This window comes from Notothenia coriiceps, unplaced genomic scaffold, assembly GCF_000735185.1.
Source record: "Notothenia coriiceps isolate Sejong01 unplaced genomic scaffold, NC01 NC01_scaffold00017393, whole genome shotgun sequence".
In the NCBI taxonomy this organism is placed as follows: Eukaryota; Metazoa; Chordata; class Actinopteri; order Perciformes; family Nototheniidae; genus Notothenia; species Notothenia coriiceps.
This window is the reverse complement of record NW_011350094.1, coordinates 83,730-102,502: the sequence shown is the minus strand read 5'-3', so window position 1 is coordinate 102,502 and position 18,773 is coordinate 83,730. Positions and strand designations below refer to the sequence as shown.

Sequence of the window (18,773 nt, the reverse complement as noted above, 5' to 3'; positions counted from 1 at the left end):
AGCATGGTAATGTATTTTGCATATTGAGTTTTTATAATAGTTTACTGAGTGTAATTGTTAAGTAAGACATATTTCTCTTATTGTATATATTGTGTATTGACCGTGTATTTATTGTATTCCTCATGACAGTATATTCCAAAGCCATGAACTCAGCTCAGCACCTGCTCCGGTCTCAGAGGGACTTGCTGCTGAGCTTGACTCTGGATCACCCTGCTCCCTTGCTGCGTTGGCTGCGTGATGCTGAGGTGCTTTCTCCTGCTCACTACCTGTCCCTGCTGGAGAGGTCCCCATCCAATGCTGTGGCCCAGGCCATGGAGATGGTGTGTGCCACTGAGGAGAGCAGCCAAAGGTTCCTGCAGGTGCTGAGGGAGGTGCAGGACTATTACTGCAGAGATCTCCAGCTCTGGGTGGAGAGACACTGCAGGGAAGGTGTCAGTAAGCCAGCGCCTGAACCTTTGAAAGTTGAAGGTGAGGTTGTTTTAATATACTAGAGGATTGTTTATTTAAGGTGCATTTAAAGTGAGAAGAAAAGTGACAAACTGGAACTAAAGACAATAAGGTTTTACTGCATGAGTGCCATGCAGAGGTTGAGAAGATAATTAACACAGTGCAATAATCGGTGATGTCTTGCCAAGTCATTTCTGCTGACTTTGGCAATTAAGGAGGGTGTAAATGCACAACAAGAATGTAACTCAGCTATCATAAGTTCAATGTTATGCCATTGTGATACCATTGTGGCTCTAAGAATGGCAATGCCTGCCAGTCAGCATATCACTTTTGTCCAGACTTGTAAATATCTCAACAATTTATAATATCCCATGCTAAACAAAAGCAAGTTGGCATTTCCTTTGTAAGCATTGCAGTATTTATCTCAAAGCACTTACAGCCGGAGTTGGTAGCATGTCTGTAGACTCCTAGTAATGTATTTCATATAAGATCATTTGTAGTGAAAAAATGCTCAGGGAACACCTTCTCCTGTGAATCTGACATTATAAATAAATGCATGATATTCAAACCATCTTGAAATTACACTGTGCAATATCATACAATATTCAAATATTTTAGCACATGCATCCTTTAATCCACAGAAAAGAAGCCTAAAGGTTTTTCTAAACTGTTCAAAGGAAAGAGCAAAGGATTTACCCTGACTACTGAAGCAAAAGGTATAATGTATCATTTCTACAACTTTCTTTGTAGTTGTCTGTTATTTGAAAAAGCATTTAAGTGAAATGATCTTTATGTGCAGCAAAAGAACAACTGGAACCTAGCAGGAGTTTAAAGCTGGCCAACCTCCGAGGTATGTAATCTTAGGTGCATTGAAAATAAGTCAAAAGTATTTATCAAATATAAAAATAATAATTGAAGTTTGTTGGCAATGCATTTCATCTTTCTGTCTTCCATTGCAGTTCCTATTTCTGCGCATAAAACAACCCTGCTGAAACGCACAGCGCAGTTGAAGTGTTACTCAGAGGGAGAGGGAGTGGCTTCAAACTCAGCTTCTCACATCGAGATCCGCTACACTGACCTTTTCGTGACAGAAGATGATGACTTTGTAGACAGCAGCACACATGAGTACTTTGACCTAGCGAGCAGACGGGCTCGCATCTATGTTCATCAGGCTTGCCAGCGTATACGACCATGCCATTTATTGGACCCCCAAGGAACATCAGGACGGCCCCCTAAAAGGGTTAAAGTGAAGGGTATTGCTGGAATCGGAAAGAGCGTAGCAGTACAGAGACTCGTCTATGAGTGGGCGATCGGGAAGAACATGCGTGAATTCACCTGCATTTTTGACCTACGCTTCAGAGAGCTCAATCTGATTGAAGCTCCACTGAGCTTATTTGAGCTGCTTGGAGAACGGTTCCGGTACCTAAAGGAAGCACTACCTGATCTCTTCACTTCACCAAGCTCTTTGCTCTTCATCTTGGATGGATTAGATGAGTTCAAATTCACCTTGGACTGGAACAGTCCTGACAAAAACATTGACTTTCGCTCAAAGGTGCCAGTGTCAGAGCTGATGGTGGCTTTAATCAAGGGAAGCCTTCTCCCAGAGGCATCAGTCATTCTCACAACAAGACCGTCTACTGAGGCCCCCAAGCGCTACTTCCAAAGATGTTGTGTGGTGCTGGGCTTCGAGGAGGACCAGGTAAAAGAATATACCACCAAGTTCTACAAAGACGGAAAAGTTGCTGAAAAGGTCTATGATTATATCTTGAACAATGACAGCCTTTTCGTGCTGTCCTTCATTCCTCTTTATTGCTACATCATCTGTACCGCTATGGCTGAGTTCTTCTCTTCAGAAAATCCAGATGTGGGTGACTCAAAGTCTCTGGATCTAAACCCGCCCAGAACGGTCAGCGAGGTTTACTTCTGCTACCTGTTTACAGCAATCAAGCACCATGCACTAAGGGGTAGTGCAGAGAGAAGCACCCCAAGATCGGAGGTTCTCTCCCTTGCAAAGCAACAACTGACAAAGTTAGGAAAACTGGCCTATGAAAACCTTCTTCAGAAGAAGATCATGTTCAGCAGAGCAGATTTGGAGAAGTATGATGTTAGACCTGGCGATCTTCAGAGCACCTTTCTCTGTCAAATCCTCCAGCCTGTCGAAGAGGAAACAGTGGAGATGTTTTCTTTCTTTCACTTGACCGTTCAAGAGCATCTGGCTTCACTCTACTGTGCCGTCAACCTCTTCAGCCAGGAGGACATAATCCAAGCTCTTGACTTGTGGTGCTTCGGGCTACGCCCTCCATCCTCCACAGCTGCACTCCTGAAAAACACAGACATCAACATGGACCAGCTGGAGAGTCTCCAGATGTTCACACGCTTCTTCTTCGGGATGCTCCGAGCTCGGCTGGCAGGTCAGTTGGATGGCCTTGAAGTTTCCCCAATGGAGCAAGGGGATGGCATCCCCACCAGGCTGGGTTTGTGGTTCCAAGAGCAATTTAAGCACGGGGAGCTAAAGAACCAGGCATCCCTAAATCTTCTCCACTGCCTGATGGAGTTCCACTTGAAGGAAGCCACCAGCCTGGCAGCACCAGCGATTAAGAAACTGTACCTGTTTAAAATGAAGCTGAGTGTAGTGGACTGTGCAGCCATGCATTACGTGCTGCAGTTCTCTCCACACAAACTCCAAGAGCTCAACTTGGGCTACTCCAACATTGGAAACAGAGGCCTCAAAAGACTATGGCCAATCCTACATCGCTGTGAATCTCTCTAGTGAGTAACTGACTCTACATTAACCTTTCAGATAGATGATACATTGCAATATTACTACTGGACAATAAAAACAAGTCTGAGTTTGAATTTCCTGGCTGGCCAATGCTTTTCTGTGTGGAGTGACTGCCAACCTAGGTGTACACCCTCTTCATTTATATATAATGCATCCTGTGATTAAGGTCAGCTCCACTCTTTTTTAAGAGAGGAATGGTATGCCAAAATCAATGTTAACTTGTTTTTTTCTATATTTTTCAGTTTGAGATACAACTGCCTGGATAGGCAAGCTGCTATTTTGGAATCTGCAGTTCTGAAGTCGGATGAGTGCCAAGTGAAGAAACTCTTGTAAGTCATTACAGAGTATATTTCAGGGCTATCATAATAAAACTTTGAATAAGGTTATAACGAATTACAAAATAATATAAACAACTCTAGCTAACTGTCTTCAGCAGATTGTATTTCAAGATCCTCATACATTCTAAGGCCTTTGTTTTGAGGGACTGAATAAGACGTTTGCTGCTGATAGCCTGGCCCTGGCACAAAGCCCTTGATATTAAACACTACACTTTAGGTATTTAATTGCATAACAATTCCTCTATGCATGTCCACAGTATGTGTGGCAATAACCTGGGACCAGACGGGGTTTTGGAGCTGTGGAACGCTCTTGAGCACAACACCACTGTGGAGGAACTTTATCTAGACATCACCGGCATCACAGAACGAGGAACAGAAAACATTGTCCACTGCCTCAGCAAAAACAAGGCTCTGAAGACACTGACGTAAGATTGAAACTTCTGCTCCGTGGTCTCATTGTTATAATGCATGGAAACACTGCCCTCTAGTGTGAGTATATGCTTTGAAAGGTAATACAAAGTAATCTCTTACCTGCTTATTTTCTCCTCCATCAGCATTGTTGGGAATGACATCGGAGAGGTGGGGAGGGCGAGGCTGAGGGAGCTGGAGAAATGTCGACCTGGACTCCGGATTATTGCACATTTTGTGGATGACCTGGGATTACTTCAGGCGTACCTGGACTGGGTGGAGGAGATCCGGGAAGACAGAGATCAGATGGATTCAGTGAAGAATGCAGACGCCCTGCAGTCTGTGCTGAGAGGGCTCCAGGTGGCAGAAGAGCAGGTGGAGACAAGAGAGAACGCGGAGAAAGCCAAGGAGCTCAAGAAAAATATTTTAGAGTTGCTGGAGTCTTCTACAAATCTGACCGGAGGGAGACATGTTATGTAGCAAGTGTTTGTAAAAGGTCTCCATCTAAGCAGCAGCTGCTTTCAAGGCATCCACCATGAGTCAACTAACAGTAAGACTTAGCCTGATGTTCGGCTTTGAGCCTTCTTTGACTCAATTGACATACTTATTATCTTTTTATCTGCTGCAGCTTGACTCAACCATCACAACATTTCTCCCGTTTTCTTTACATGTTTTATATTGATGTATTAAATCACACTTGTATTCAGCTTCTTTAATTAGAATATTATTTGGAATCCCTTGAAAAGTGACCTCAACAGATGTTACTTTGGGGGGTTACAGCTACCACAGAGGGAAGAAGAGAAACACTGTCATCTGCCTCAGCAAGAAATAAACCTTCTCCTGCTCAGCTACAACAAATGAACACGCTGCCATCTTGTGTTGGGTTTAGGTTACTACTTGCTTAGTAGCACTGTTGGAAATTAGGTCGGCGAAAAATAAATCCTGTAAGAATCAAGATTGTATACTACTATACTAAAATACTGCCTATACATAAAATCACTTACCATTTCCCTGATTTTTTTAGATCTTATTTTCAATTATGATAAGTGGTGGTGGAGCAGTAACAGCGGGGCAATGTCTATACCGCAGCTGCCGCACACTCAGGGGTAAAGGTTATCATTTCCTGATCTGTATATGAAGCTGTGATGAACATTAGCTGTGGCATTTTAAGGTACAGTACAGACAGGGATTCCTGTGGTTAAACTGACCTGGATATATATTTATGATCAGACCATAGTTCCAGGAATATTCATGACCTAAACAGAGCCTGACATAAATGTTGAATCCAAAAGCGTGTAAGAACTTTTCTTGACTCTATGATAAAAAATGGTCCAGGGAGAAGCAGAGTAGCCTGAAGTTTGTCATGGGAGACTCATAAGAATTGCGATACTTTTCTTGAGATTTAATATGAGACAAGAATCGAAATAGGATGTGGCCTAAATTAAATGATTAATACAAATTATAAAAAGGCATGTGTGAATATGTGTCTGCTTCCCATAGGTGAAATAAGGGATTATGTCTTTTATAATCAATAAATTTCCCTAAACAATGTTCAGGATGCACCCCGACTATGCTCCAATTCAAACACTGAGTAAGTGCATTGAACAAATCAATGACTGGATGTGTCAGAAGAACTTTCTTCAATTAAACAAAGATAAAACTAATTGTTTTTGTAGCCAAGGAGGAACAAATTAAATACAGCGCTGAGCTTCAGTCTGCAATGTTCAAAACAACAGATAAAGCCAGAAATCTAGGTGTAGTCATGGACTCTGACCTGAGTTTCAACAGTCACATTAAAACAATTACTAAATCAGCCTACTATCACCTAAAGATTATTTTTAGGATTAAAAGACTAATGTCACAGCAGGAGTTGGTCAAACTTGTCCATGCTTTTATCTTCAGTAGACTGGACTACTGCAATGGTGTCTTTAGAGGTCTCACTAAAAAATATATTAGTAAGCTGCAGCTGATTCAGAACGCCGCTGTTCGAGTCCTCTCTAACACTAAGAAAGTGGATCACATCACTCCTGTTTTGAAATCTTTACACTGGCTTCCTGTCTTTCAAATAATTGATTACAAAATACTGCTGCTGGTTTATAAAGCTTTGAATGGTTTAGGCCCAAAATACATTTATGATCTACTGATACATTATGAACCATCCAGAACTCTCAAGTGTTCAGGGACGGGTCAGCTTTCTGTCCCCAGAGTCAGAACTAAACATGGAGAAGCAGCTTTCAGTTACATGCTCCAAATATCTGGAACAAACCAGAAACCTGCAGGTCCGCTGCAACTCTGACTACTTTTAAATCCAGGCTGAAGACTTTTCTTTTTGCCGCTGCTTTTAAATGTAACCATTGACATCTAACACTGAACTGTAACTTCTATTATTATTATTATTATCTATTATATTTTTAAATGCCATTTTATAAAGTGTTTCCGCTGCATTATGTTTTAATGCTCTTAACGTATTTCAATGTTTGTAAAGCACTTTGAATTGCCTTGTGATGAAAGGTGCTAAAAGTATTATTTCTACTTTGTGCTACACATGTGCCCTTCCTCATTTACACGTCTTGCAGACTGTTTATAAAAGCAGCATCACTTCACTTCTCTAAACATCAACATCTCTAGGTAACAGGTAAGTCCTCATAACTTCTAAATGGCACATATCAAATAAGATAAATTTATTTAAAACTACTATAAAATCTAAAAGTTTGGACGTTTCATCATCATCAAAGTTTATTGATATCAAATGTCTTATCCTATATCTGGTTTCAAAATATGTCAGATACTAATTTACCTCAGCTCTAACCAGTATTACCCATTTGTTGAATCAAAGCTTTATAAAAGACTGCACAGTTTGGGAAATAATGTAGAAACTATACATTTAATTGTTCAGTTAAAATCCAGATTCATTTTGTTCAAATGATGGCCTTTAAAGAAACTTAAACTAAAAATCTGAGTTAATAAGGGATGAAATGCTCTAAATGTTGTTGCATATATTTCCAGAGTTTCTTCCTCTTCTGAGACACAAAGATGGCAACAGCTCTGACTGTCCTCCTCACCGTCTCCCTGCTGCAAGGTGAGTTAAACGTCATTTACACTTTCATTAGTTCTTGTAAAATGTATAAAAACTCTTACTTACTTCACATTCAGTGGTTTGCAATACTGCAGAAAAAATAAGTCTGCGGAGAGTTAATTATGTTTTTTTTAAATGGCTAATAATTTGTTATTGTACTTAAACCTAAAAGCAGGTTTTTTTAAAGTTGTCTTTTTGGATTATTGGTAAGCGAGTCAGCAAAAACTACTCCCGATGTCTCATCATTGTAAAATGTGATGAACTCTTATACAGATATGTGTTTGTTGTGTTCTAGGTGCCCTGTGTGTCAAGTTTAAGGTGATTATGCCACAGACTATAGACGCTCTCAGTGGATCCTGTGTGACCATCCCCTGCTCCTTTGACGTACCCGAAGAACATAAACTACAGTTGGATAGCACATGCAGAGCAGTATGGAAAATTCATCGAGGAAGCGTTGTGTTCAACAGCAGGGATCCACACCAGACTACATTAAAGGGGACACTGATAGGAGACTTGACAAAAAAAGACTGCACCACAACCCTAAATAACATGCAAACTGCTCACAGCAATACATATGCCTTTCGACTGGAATGCAACAATGCCCTGAAATATGATTTTGTGGAATCAACCGTGAATATTTCAGTCAAAGGTAGGTTCTAAAGTCTATTTTCTTTAATTTAATTTCCCCTTGTAGAACCGACCTGACATTGTTTTGCATTTATTTCAATTTGAAAATAGTGTAAAGAAAGACAGGGAATGATTGTGTATTCAGCGGATGGTTCATATGTACACTCTGCTTGCATTATGTAATGACAATAAAGTAATCTAATCTAATCTAATATGTACCTTCATACCTTCCCAGACGACCCTCCCAGACCGACTCTGACTCCTTCCACACTGAGGGTGAAGGAGGGAGCCTCGGTGAGTTTGGTGTGCTCCGCTCCAGCTCCCTGTCGGTCTCATCTTCCAACTCTGACATGGACCCCCGGCCTGGGGCTCAGTCAGGAGACACTGCAGGAGAATGACGACAAAATTGAAGTCAAGACCTCTGTTGTGAATTTCACGGCTTCTCACCAACATCAAGGAAAGACCATTTCCTGTACAGCTACCTACAACAAACAGGAAGGGAGTGCTGAGTCAGCTGTTAGCACGAGATTAACAGCTAATATTTCATGTAGGTTAACTTGTCCTCTGCTGAAACTCATTATTACCAATGTTTTAATTGACTTGAGCTTTTTCTCTTAACTTTTTGGACTCAGCGCAGAAAACCTTGTGTTAAATATCTACAAATAAATAATGAATATCTGTGATGTGCATTCTGATAGTTTTCACACACAACTTTTCAATTATTATTTCATTCCCTAAATCTTGACACTTGCCTTTTCTTGACTATAACCCATCTGTTTTCTCTACATCCATTAAAGTTGCTCCACAGATCTTGCCATCATCTGATTGCACCAACGATGAAGCCCAGCTCAACTGTTCCTGCAAGACCGCTGGAAACCCTTCTCCCACCTTACAGTGGTATTTGGATGGGTCACCTGTCAATCACTCTGACATGTTCTCCATCAGTTATGAGCTTCTGAATGACACAGGTCTGAGGAGCATCATTGCTGTGAGTCGACATGAGGAGAGGGATCTTTCCACCCTGCTCTGCCGCAGCTACAACTCCCTGGGATCTGCCAGTCAACTATTCTGTGTCAACAGCCTTGGGCCTGAAACATCTGCAAACAGCCAAGGTCTGTCTTATGTGCCCTGATTTCAAATGTTATTGGTTAGCTGGAATCTAGGATTTACGGATATTCCGGTGAAATCAAGATATTTATTTATTTGTGTATTGAGCTATGGACTAGGTTTATACACTGTAGAGACAACCAATTCTATAAACACTTTTGGATTGATTAAGTATTGCATTCATTTTTGAAAGAATGAAATGACCAGAAATGCCTGAGGTAACCAAGTGGGAGTGGGTATTGTATGTGGCAGGGGAACTCAGTGTCGTTATTCAACACATTTCACAAATGGACATTCTGGTGTGACTTCCTGAGGTGTGAACACACCCTCATTTCTTCTATCTAGCATACTGCTAACTTATACATACATTTTTCTTATTAAAAATAGAAAGTTAAAAGTGAGAAAGAGGTGATGAGTGGTGATAACACATTTGAGTTAACAACTGCTGGTGGAATGTCTGTATATAGAATAAGTCCTATGTTATCCAATTAATAAACTCCTATACTTTTATTGTCCCTTGTTTGTTTCAGATCGAGTGATGTTTCCAGTCTTCATCACCACAGTTTTCACTCTACTAGTACTAGTCTGTGCTCTGCTTTTCGTTATCAGGTAGGGTAAAGTGTTGCACTATATAACTTATAGTGCCCAGTACAGTGTTTGTTTGCATCTTTATTCATTAAAACATATTCAACAGGGTACTTTCAAATTGCAACTGCAAAATGTACCTTCATAACAATGATTTTAGGAAAGACAAGAGGAACAGGAAATGTGCCTTTTCATAAAGGACCACTGCCAATGGTGTATATTATAAAAACATGTCAAACCTCCACTTGGTTCGCTTCTATCTTATAATTAACACCCTTAACAGAGTTTAAATTCATATCCATGACATTTAGTTCCTTTAAGCTATTTCCTTTTCAGTACTTTCACTGTGATCAATGGTTTCATCCTGTTGATGAATACATGACAAATTACAAATAATAGTAAGTTGAATGTACTATTGCCTTTGCCAGGATTCGGCGGACCCAAGACAACCTTCAGGAGGGTCAACGCACTGGGGACACCAGCAGAGTTATGAGCCAACTTCTAATGAGTGGAGAGGGAAATGAGGTACATACATTGACTTAAAGCCAAGCAGTTTTCTACTTCTAGTTCTCTTTCACCGTTAGCTGAGTAGCACTGATGTTGTCTCTTTCATTGTATAGATACCAAACACAACAGAAGAAGACATTTATGTCAACAGCGAAGCGCTGAGACAGGCAGATGTCGCCCACCCTACAATCATCTCTGAGCCAAAATGCACCAACTTGCAAGGCATGAGACCAAACGATGCAGAAGGAGCCCGTAAAAGCTCAGAGAAGGAAAAAGGCAATACTGATATTTACTCTAGTGTGAATCGGAATACCAGGAAGAAGACAAAAAACTCTGTGGACATGCATCAGCCTGGAAGCGCCTCTCTGGAGGAGGAGAGGTGAAAGGTCAGAGAAATTAAGGACTCTGATCTGGCATAAAACATCTCTTCTCTTTTCTGATATTCATGTATTTGTATGCATGGTCCTTGTTTAAATAAATACATAAATACAATAAAAAAAGAGGCATGTGCTGAAGCTTTGTGAGCAATGCTGGAGATGGGAAATATATATAATAATAATGAAACATTTTCATTATTTACTGTGTAATGCATATTATTATAAGACACTGCATTTTCTTTCTTATATTAATGTTGGCATGTGTTAATAAAAAGAGTCCCTGCTGTTGACATCTTTTTTCAGTGTCGGTGTGGTTTATTTTCTTTAGCAAGCTTATTCTTTTTTAACATTGACTTTTTTGTTCAAAGTAAACTGGTTGTATATGTCACTCCTATATACTGTATGGTCACAGGCCTAACATGAACAGAAAACCAATGCTCTGGCTGACTGCCTTAAATAAGGTCAGCAAGTTTCCTGTTTGATACTGATACCATGGTGGGTGTAGAGAGGCGGAGGTGGACTTACACATCAGTGGGCAATCGTAGACTCATTCATGCAGCAGATCGTCAGACAAGGTAAGCGCTCCTGTCAATCCACTCAATTAAAACATGAATCCTATACATTTCAAATTCTCAATACAGTACTACAGAATAATAGTGTGTAATTGCTACTCTGATAATGAGGTGCTTCAGGCCTTTAAGTGTTCAAAAGTGACTGCTCTAAAGGATTTGCAGTAACATATGGACTTTTGATATGTGACTGGACATCGGAAATCTGCTAGGTATATACAGTTTCCTGTACCACAGTATAAAAGACCAAAGTAATGTACAGAAATAACACAAATATTTTAAACTGTAAATAAAGTAACATGTGTAACGCTGCTGTGTTTCAGAAATTCTGATGTCAAAGGTGGCTTACTAAATGTGTGCAGCGACTACTTTCTTCGATGGGAACTGCACTTCTGCTCAGACTGCTCGGCTTGTTTACTGGTAATATTAAGCTTTATCTGTTTGTGTTTCTTCCCTACATTTTAAACATTCAAAGATAACACAATGAGCTAGTATTTCAAATATGAGTTTTGTGGTGCCGAGGAAAGGGAGTCGGAGGCGGTGGGTTTAGAATGGAGTTCCACTCTTTATTATAGGTTAACATCCAGAAGGTAATACACGTCTGCTCTGCATGACAAGCTAGCAGGACTGAATAGCTAACGCTACCGGTGTTCCCACTAAAGGGTCCGTGTAGCAACACAACAAGCAAGGTGAATTATGGTCCACAATATGGTGTCACCACACAAGCCCCCCCAGAATTCACAAGTAAACAAAATCCGTATGGCGGGGAGGAACCACACGCCTACCCCCACGAGTCCTGCGCACCGGAGCCGGCACAGCGACTTCCGCCTGTGCGGCCCCCGTCAGAGGAGGGATCGGAACAACCGGTCCACACCCCCTGACAGGAATCAAAGCTTGAGGGCGGCCCCGCCTCGGCGGTCGAGCCAGCACCACCGGCCGGTCCACGTCCAAATGAGCAGCCTTCACCCGGTCAATCGAGACGTGCTCAGCCTTGCCGCCCATGTCGACCACCAGGTGCTTGTCACCGTGCTCCAAGACCCGGAAAGGTCCATCATAAGGGGGCTGCAGGGGGCCTCTGTGTGCGTCGTGCCGTATGAAGACGTGCCCAGCCGAGCGTAGCTCCGCGGGAACTTGGGACCCTGGCGCACCGTGCTGCGAAGTCGGAACCGGAGCGAAAGCCTCCGCTGCGTCTCGCAGGAAAACCCGCTGGGCCGTGGCAGACCAGGGAGCTGATGCATTCGGGAGGAAATCCCCTGGAACTCTCAGCGGCTGCCCGTAGACCATCTCCGCTGTAGAGCACTGCAGATCTTCCTTAGGTGCGGTCCTCAGGCCCAGCATCACCCAGGGCAGCTTGTCGACCCAGTTACTGTCCGTAAGTCCGGCCTTGAGGGCCGCCTTCATGGAGCGATGGAAGCGCTCGCAGAGGCCGTTAGCCTGAGGGTGGTAAGCGATAGTCCTGTGCAGCTTAACCCCCAAACCGCCTGCCACGGCGTTCCAGAGTTCGGACGTGAACTGAGAGCCCCTGTCTGAGGAAATGTCCGACGGGGTGCCAAAACGACACACCCACGTTGCAATGAAGGCCCGGGCAACATCTGCGGCCGACGTCGAAACGAGCGGGACCGCCTCCGGCCAACGGGTCGTCCTGTCCACCATGGTGAGGAGGTAGGAAAAACCCTGAGAGGAGGGCAATGGACCAACCAGGTCGATGTTAACGTGGTCAAACCTCCTCTCAGGCACCAGGAAACGCTCCAAAGGGGCCTTCGTGTGGCGATGCACCCTAGCGCGCTGACAAGCCACGCACTCACCAGCCCAAGTCCTCACGTCCTTTTTCAGTCCTTGCCAGACGAACTTCGCGGCCACCAAGCGAACCGAAGGCTTAACGCCGGGGTGTGACAGTCCGTGCACAGCCTCGAACACAGGACGCCTCCAGCTGGTGGGAACGACTGGCCGCGACAGCCTGTGGAGACGTCACACAGGAGGGTAACGCCTGTGTCGCCGAACACCACGTCCTCCAAGCGCAGCACCGCGCCCTCCACCTTCAGAGTCTGGACGCCGGGGTCTGTGACCTGGTCAGCCGCCATGCGATTATAGTCCAGGTCCAACTGGACGGCACCGATTACGACTCTGGAGAGGCAATCAGCAACCAGGTTCGACTTGCCAGCCACGTGCTTAATGTCTGTGGTGAACTTAGAGATGTAGGAAAGCTGCCGCTGCTGACGCGCCGACCAAGGCTCCGCCACTTTAGACATGGTGAAAGTGAGCGGCTTGTGATCGACAAATGCCGTAAACTCCCGGTCTTCCAACATGAAACGGAAGTGCCGCACGGCCAAATAAAGACCCAGAAGCTCACGGTCAAAAGCGATGTACCTGCGTTCTCTGGGCGTCAGCTGGCGGCTGAAAAAGGCGAGCGGCTGCCAAGCGCCCTCCACCCACTGCTCATGCACTGCGCCGACCGCGTAGTCCGACGCGTCCGTGTTGATGGAGATGGGAGCCGTAGATGATGGGTGTGCCAGCAAAGCCGCCTGAGCCAACGCAGTCTTGACCCCGGCAAAAGCGACGTCCGCCTCTGCTGTCCAGTCGATCGCCCGGGGGTCTTGCCTTTCAACGCTTCATACAGCGGCCGCATGATGTGCGCGGCCCGGGCGATGAACGGTGGTAGAAGGTCACCATCCCCAGAAACTCATGGAGCGACCGGACTGTGAGCGGGCGAGGAAAAGCCGCAACAGCCTCCACCTTCGCTGGCAGAGGTGTCGCACCGCCCTTGGTGACGCGGTGCCCCAGGAAATCAATGTCAGACACCCCGAACTGGCGCTTTGCAGGATTGATGATTAATCCGTGTTCGTTGAGCCGCGTGAAAAGGGCTCGGATGTGGGACAGGTGCTCCTGCACTGAAGCGCTGGCGACGAGTATGTCGTCGAGGTAGACAAACACAAACGGCAGGTCCCGCAGCACCGAATCCATCAGGCGCTGGAACGTCTGAGCGGCATTCTTGAGCCCAAAAGGCATCCGCAGGAACTCAAAAAGTCCAAAAGGTGTTATCACCGCTGTCTTGGGAATGTCCAGGGGGTGCATGGGCACCTGGTGGTATCCACGCACCAGGTCCACCTTGGAAAGCACCCCTGTACCGCCCAGATGCGACGAAAAGTCCTGAATGTGCGGCACCGGATAGCGGTCAGGCGCCGTGGCGTTGTTGAGTCGGCGGTAATCCCCGCACGGGCGGAACCCGCCGTTCGGTTTGGGGACGACGTGCAGGGGGGAAGCCCAAGGACTGTCGGAGCGTCGGACAATGCCCAGGCGCTCCATGGTTGCGAACTCCGCCCTCGTAACAGCCAGATTAGAAGGGTTCAACCACCGGGCCCTGGCGTAGACAGGAGGCCCCTCGGTAGTGACGTGGTGCTCCACGCCATGCTTAGTGGTAAGCGCAGAGAAGGTGGGCAATGACAAGTCTGGAAACTCGGCCAACAGTCTGAGAAACGTGTCTGCCCCTGACAGCGGGACCGCCGTCGTCAACCGCGGTCCGTGCCCACCACGGGCGATGTCTTCACTCGACGCGGGAACTACGCTCCATTGAGCGCCCGTGTCACACAGAAAGAGGACCCCCGAAACGCTGTCGCTGGCGAAGAGGAGCCTGCCCGTGCCGCCGACGCTCAGGGCCACTACTGAGCGCCGGCCCCTCCGTTTCCCGGGGGTTTGTAGCTGCACGGAGCGATGCATTTCTTAGCCATTGTCCCAAAACGTGGGTGGTAAAAGCACTCTCCGGTGTCCCCACGCCGGCTCGAAACTGCCGTGTCCGGCCTCCGCCACGCTTTCTTGACTGCAGATGGGCCGCTGAGCGTTGCGGCTAATGTCTCTGCACCGGGCTGTTGTGTAGCCAGGAAAAAACTATCCGCTTNGAAATATTATGTATTTAATTTAAATAAACTGTGGTAAAAAGAGCCGGCTCACGGCTCTTTTTAGTGAGCCGGATCATTTGGCTCGGCTCACTAACAAGAAGAGCCGGCTCTTTTTACCACAGTTTATTTAAATTAAATACATAATATTTCACATCAAAAGAAACAAGAACGTTTTAACATCGTATTAAATAATCTGATGACAGAACTGTAAACAGAATAGCTGAAACCTTAACAAAATAAATAACTCAGTTACCTCTAATCATTAACCCATGTTTGTATAATGTACAGGGCTCGACATTAAGGACTGCCCGATGGCCCGGGGCCATCTAGTATTTAGCTCGGGCAATGAAGCCTCACCTGCTGGTTGCCCGATCAGGCAATCTATTATGCCAGTATCATGCAGCTCGCGGATCCAGTAATGAGTGACCCGACAGTAAAACTAAACATATCTATAACTAGTTACGGTAGTTTGAGAGGTAATTCAAATAGCTACGTGTGATATTCTAACCTGAAGTGTGTGTTTTGTCCGCTCACCGCTGCATGTGATCATGCAGAGCTGCGTGTCGACTCGTCAGCAGCAGCTGATCTCTCTCTCCCGTCAGATTAGACTTCACTCGCGTCTATGTCCATATCGATGAGATCTAGCTAGTTCTATCTAATGATATGACTACCTGCTTATTAAAAGACACCTAAACAATTAGTGTCGCTATGCAACCGGGTGAGGCCGCAAAGTATAGCGCAGCATTATGCATTTGTTTACATGCCCACCGGAACCCCGAGGCATTACCAACAGATCAACGCACAATCAACCCATACAGCACATCTCTTTCTCCACTTTAAGTGATAGACATTAGAATGGACTATTCTTGTCTGTCACATACTTTTTTGTATGTCACATAAGTGGCGCAACTGATATAGATGTATAGAGAATTAGATTTGCCGGTCTTCAGCATATTTTACCGGTCAAAGTCATGTAATTACCGGCTAACGGAAACTCCGGTGTTAAAGCAGAGTCTTGTTATATACTTTCACTTCTTAAATCACATTTTTTTTAGCTCTTTGACTTATGTTTGTGTGTGTGCTCTGTTGACCTGAGCTGTTTCTTTTCTCTCAGTTAGAGAAGGAGGAGGAGGTGCACAGCATTGATATTGGAAATGAAGGCTCTGCTTTCATCGAGGTGCTGGTGGGGAATTCTTCAGCTGTCAGAGATCAGGACTATGAGGTATTCTTAAAACCAAACATCACTACAAAGTATTTCTCCTCCTAATTATGGTAATAACTCCATTTCTTTCTAATCCTTTTATGTCAATCCTTTTCTCCCTTAGGTTCTCTTGGTTACGTCTTCCTTCATGTCGCCCACGGAGAGTCGTAACGGCACCAACATGAACCGAGTGCGTTTCTTCGGGCCTCAGCAGCTGCAGAAGAGCGCGACTCAGGAGAAGTGGGACAGAGTGAAAATTGTGTGCAGCCAGCCGTACAGCAAGGTAGAGGTTCAGTCGTTGAGTGCAAATAATATATCCATCTCACTCTTAATCAACAGAATCCAAAAGTAAAACAATTGTAATCTGGACTATTTTCACACCACTTTTACCATAGAGCCACATCATTAGACATCAGTCGAAATGATTGCTTCACATGTGCAGAAACAAATCGATCTGCTGGACTGTTGTGTTTAATAGTCCAGTTCTGATCCAGTAGTCCAGTGTACACTAATAAGCATATATCCATTGGTTTTTGTGAAATGAACACTAATACTGCCATACTGCCTAGTTGTTGTCGTGTGCTGTGCTGAAGCGCAATTATCCTTGTACATTACTGCTTTATATACAGTACTGTGTTCACTGTATTCCTTTCCCATCTATTTACCTTATCATTTATTACATACTTCTGATAATTGTGTATATAACTGAGTGTTTTGCACTGTGGTTAGACCCTCCTTGATTTCGTTACACTGTGCTTGCATTTTGTAATGACAATAAAGTAATCTAATCTAATCTAAGATGGTTTTGTATCTGTTTTTCTAGAACATAGCATACGGACTGGCCTTTGTGAAGTTTCATTCACCGCCTGACAAAAATGATCCTCTTCCAACAACCTCCCCGGTAAGTCGCGTCAGGTCCCTAAACTCCAACGGGCCTGAAGATGTTCTGTATTTCTGGTTATTTTCACTGAATATAGTTTATATTTGTTTTTGCTGATATGATGACTCACTGCTCACACTAAATCCATACTTTTAGATATCTTATTTTGAAAATAAATATGATTTGTTTTGTTCTTATCCCTCTACCAAAGCATCTCTGATGTTAAATGTGGTCCGAACACAAGATCTCAAGCAAGTGTTGCCTAAATGAAATAGTCAACAATTCTCAAAATAGTTTCTCCATCAAAATTCTGTCTGATCCTAAAAAAGATTTACGCACATCTTCTGACCGGATGTAACTTTCCACATTTTGGACTTTTGATACTCAATTATTTCACTATGTGACACATTTGAGGTTAGCCCTTAAAGATATTGAGATGAAATACCCTTTCCTATTTTTAATAAAGTTTAAATAAAGTTCCAAAACAAACCAGTTTGAGAATCCAGACACACCAAAGAGAGTAAACAACTAAACATTCATATTAGTGACTGTACATAAAGTTCAGTAAATAAGAAGCTGTGTGTGTGTGTGTGTGTGTGTGTGTGTGTGTGTGTGTGTGTGTGTGTGTGTGGCACCTAAATCTATTCTAAGAACTCATCAACTTAAAGATGACTAAACCAGTGTCTGTCCGAGTTTTGGCTTGCCTCTGTTGTTTCTGCTCTCAGCTTTCTCAAGAACTGCTGATCCAAAACTTTTTTAAACCCGACACAGTGCATCCTTGGGTCCTGAGCAATACATCTGCCATGACACAGCAATGCTTGAGTTAATGTGACATTTGGGTTCAAAAGCTCCATTCAATCGATGTATATAACAAGCTCAAGATTTGACGTACATATTGTCCAAGAATATGTCCTGTAGATCTTTATTCCGTCTTTATCTGTTTTTTAATACACTGTAGCGAGCAACTGAGAGTGAGCTGTAATCAGCATACGCCTGCCAAGTTTCCTTAGATTTCATATTGTAAACGTATTGCCATATCTTAAAAAAAAAAAACGACTCCAGCACCTCTCTCCACCTTTTCCTTTGGCACTAAGCTTGTCTTTCTTCTCTCTTTTCAGAAACTGACAAAGCTGGGACAGTTCAGGGTGAAGGAGGAGCCTCCATCCTCCGCTCCCAGCCTTCAACCTGGCAGTCTCTTCTTCAATCGGGACCATGCAACAAAGTCCACTACCTCACCGAAAGGTAAATCCATTCATTTGAATTGACCAGCTCCTGAAGCACAATTACATGATTTCATTTCCTTGTTACAAAAGGGCTTATCACCTCAAATCATGAAAAACATGGCAAGTGTGAACTAATTAGGTTTTAATGTAAAGCTCTAAAGGAGACAAAAGGTAGGCGTTCTTTATTACCAAGCTACTTTGTTCCTCAGCAGCCCTCTGCTCTGTTCTCCCCTCAGTGTCTCCTCAGAGTGAGAGGTTGAGTTACGCTGCTGCTGCGCTGCAGGCTGGCGGCTCCCACTCCTCAGGTGCCGGCCCCCCCTCCTCAGGCCCGGCTCCCTCCTCCAGCTCGGCCTCACCGCAGGTACTAAACATCATGTCGTGTCTCCACTTAACGCTTAATTTAGAAAACAGTACATCGTAAGCAGAGAAAATAAGAGGCAATTAGAAAATGCATTTCCTGCAGAAAATGCGTGCGAATGCTGTAAACTGTTCATTTGTGGCTGAATTTAGCTGAATATGTTATTAGCTGAATGGTCTCTAGCTGCTTTTAGCTACAAAAACCAAGTACAGTGGGGAAAAAAAGTATTTAGTCAGCCACCAATTGTGCAAGTTCTCCCACTTAAAAAGATGAGAGGCCTGTAATGTTCATCCTAGGTACACTTCAACTATGAGAGACAAAATGAGAAAAAAAAATCCAGAAAATCACATTGTCTGATTTTTAAAGAATTTATTTGCAAGACTGCCAAGGCACAC

At 44.0% G+C, this 18,773-nt stretch overlaps 1 protein-coding gene across 1 annotated transcript in view; it reads left to right on the top strand.

Annotated features, from left to right (window-relative positions):
- The first annotated feature begins 143 nt into the window (after positions 1 to 143).
- Positions 144 to 18,773, top strand: part of xrcc1 (X-ray repair complementing defective repair in Chinese hamster cells 1) — a 39,040-nt gene continuing 20,410 nt past the window's right edge. The window contains exons 1-9 of the mRNA XM_010776828.1: positions 144 to 468; positions 1,089 to 1,163; positions 1,247 to 1,297; positions 1,407 to 2,067; positions 15,827 to 15,938; positions 16,042 to 16,200; positions 16,741 to 16,818; positions 17,916 to 18,039; positions 18,257 to 18,381. Coding sequence (XP_010775130.1) covers positions 144 to 468; positions 1,089 to 1,163; positions 1,247 to 1,297; positions 1,407 to 2,067; positions 15,827 to 15,938; positions 16,042 to 16,200; positions 16,741 to 16,818; positions 17,916 to 18,039; positions 18,257 to 18,381 — 1,710 coding nt within the window. The remainder of the gene's footprint in view (positions 469 to 1,088; positions 1,164 to 1,246; positions 1,298 to 1,406; positions 2,068 to 15,826; positions 15,939 to 16,041; positions 16,201 to 16,740; positions 16,819 to 17,915; positions 18,040 to 18,256; positions 18,382 to 18,773) is intronic.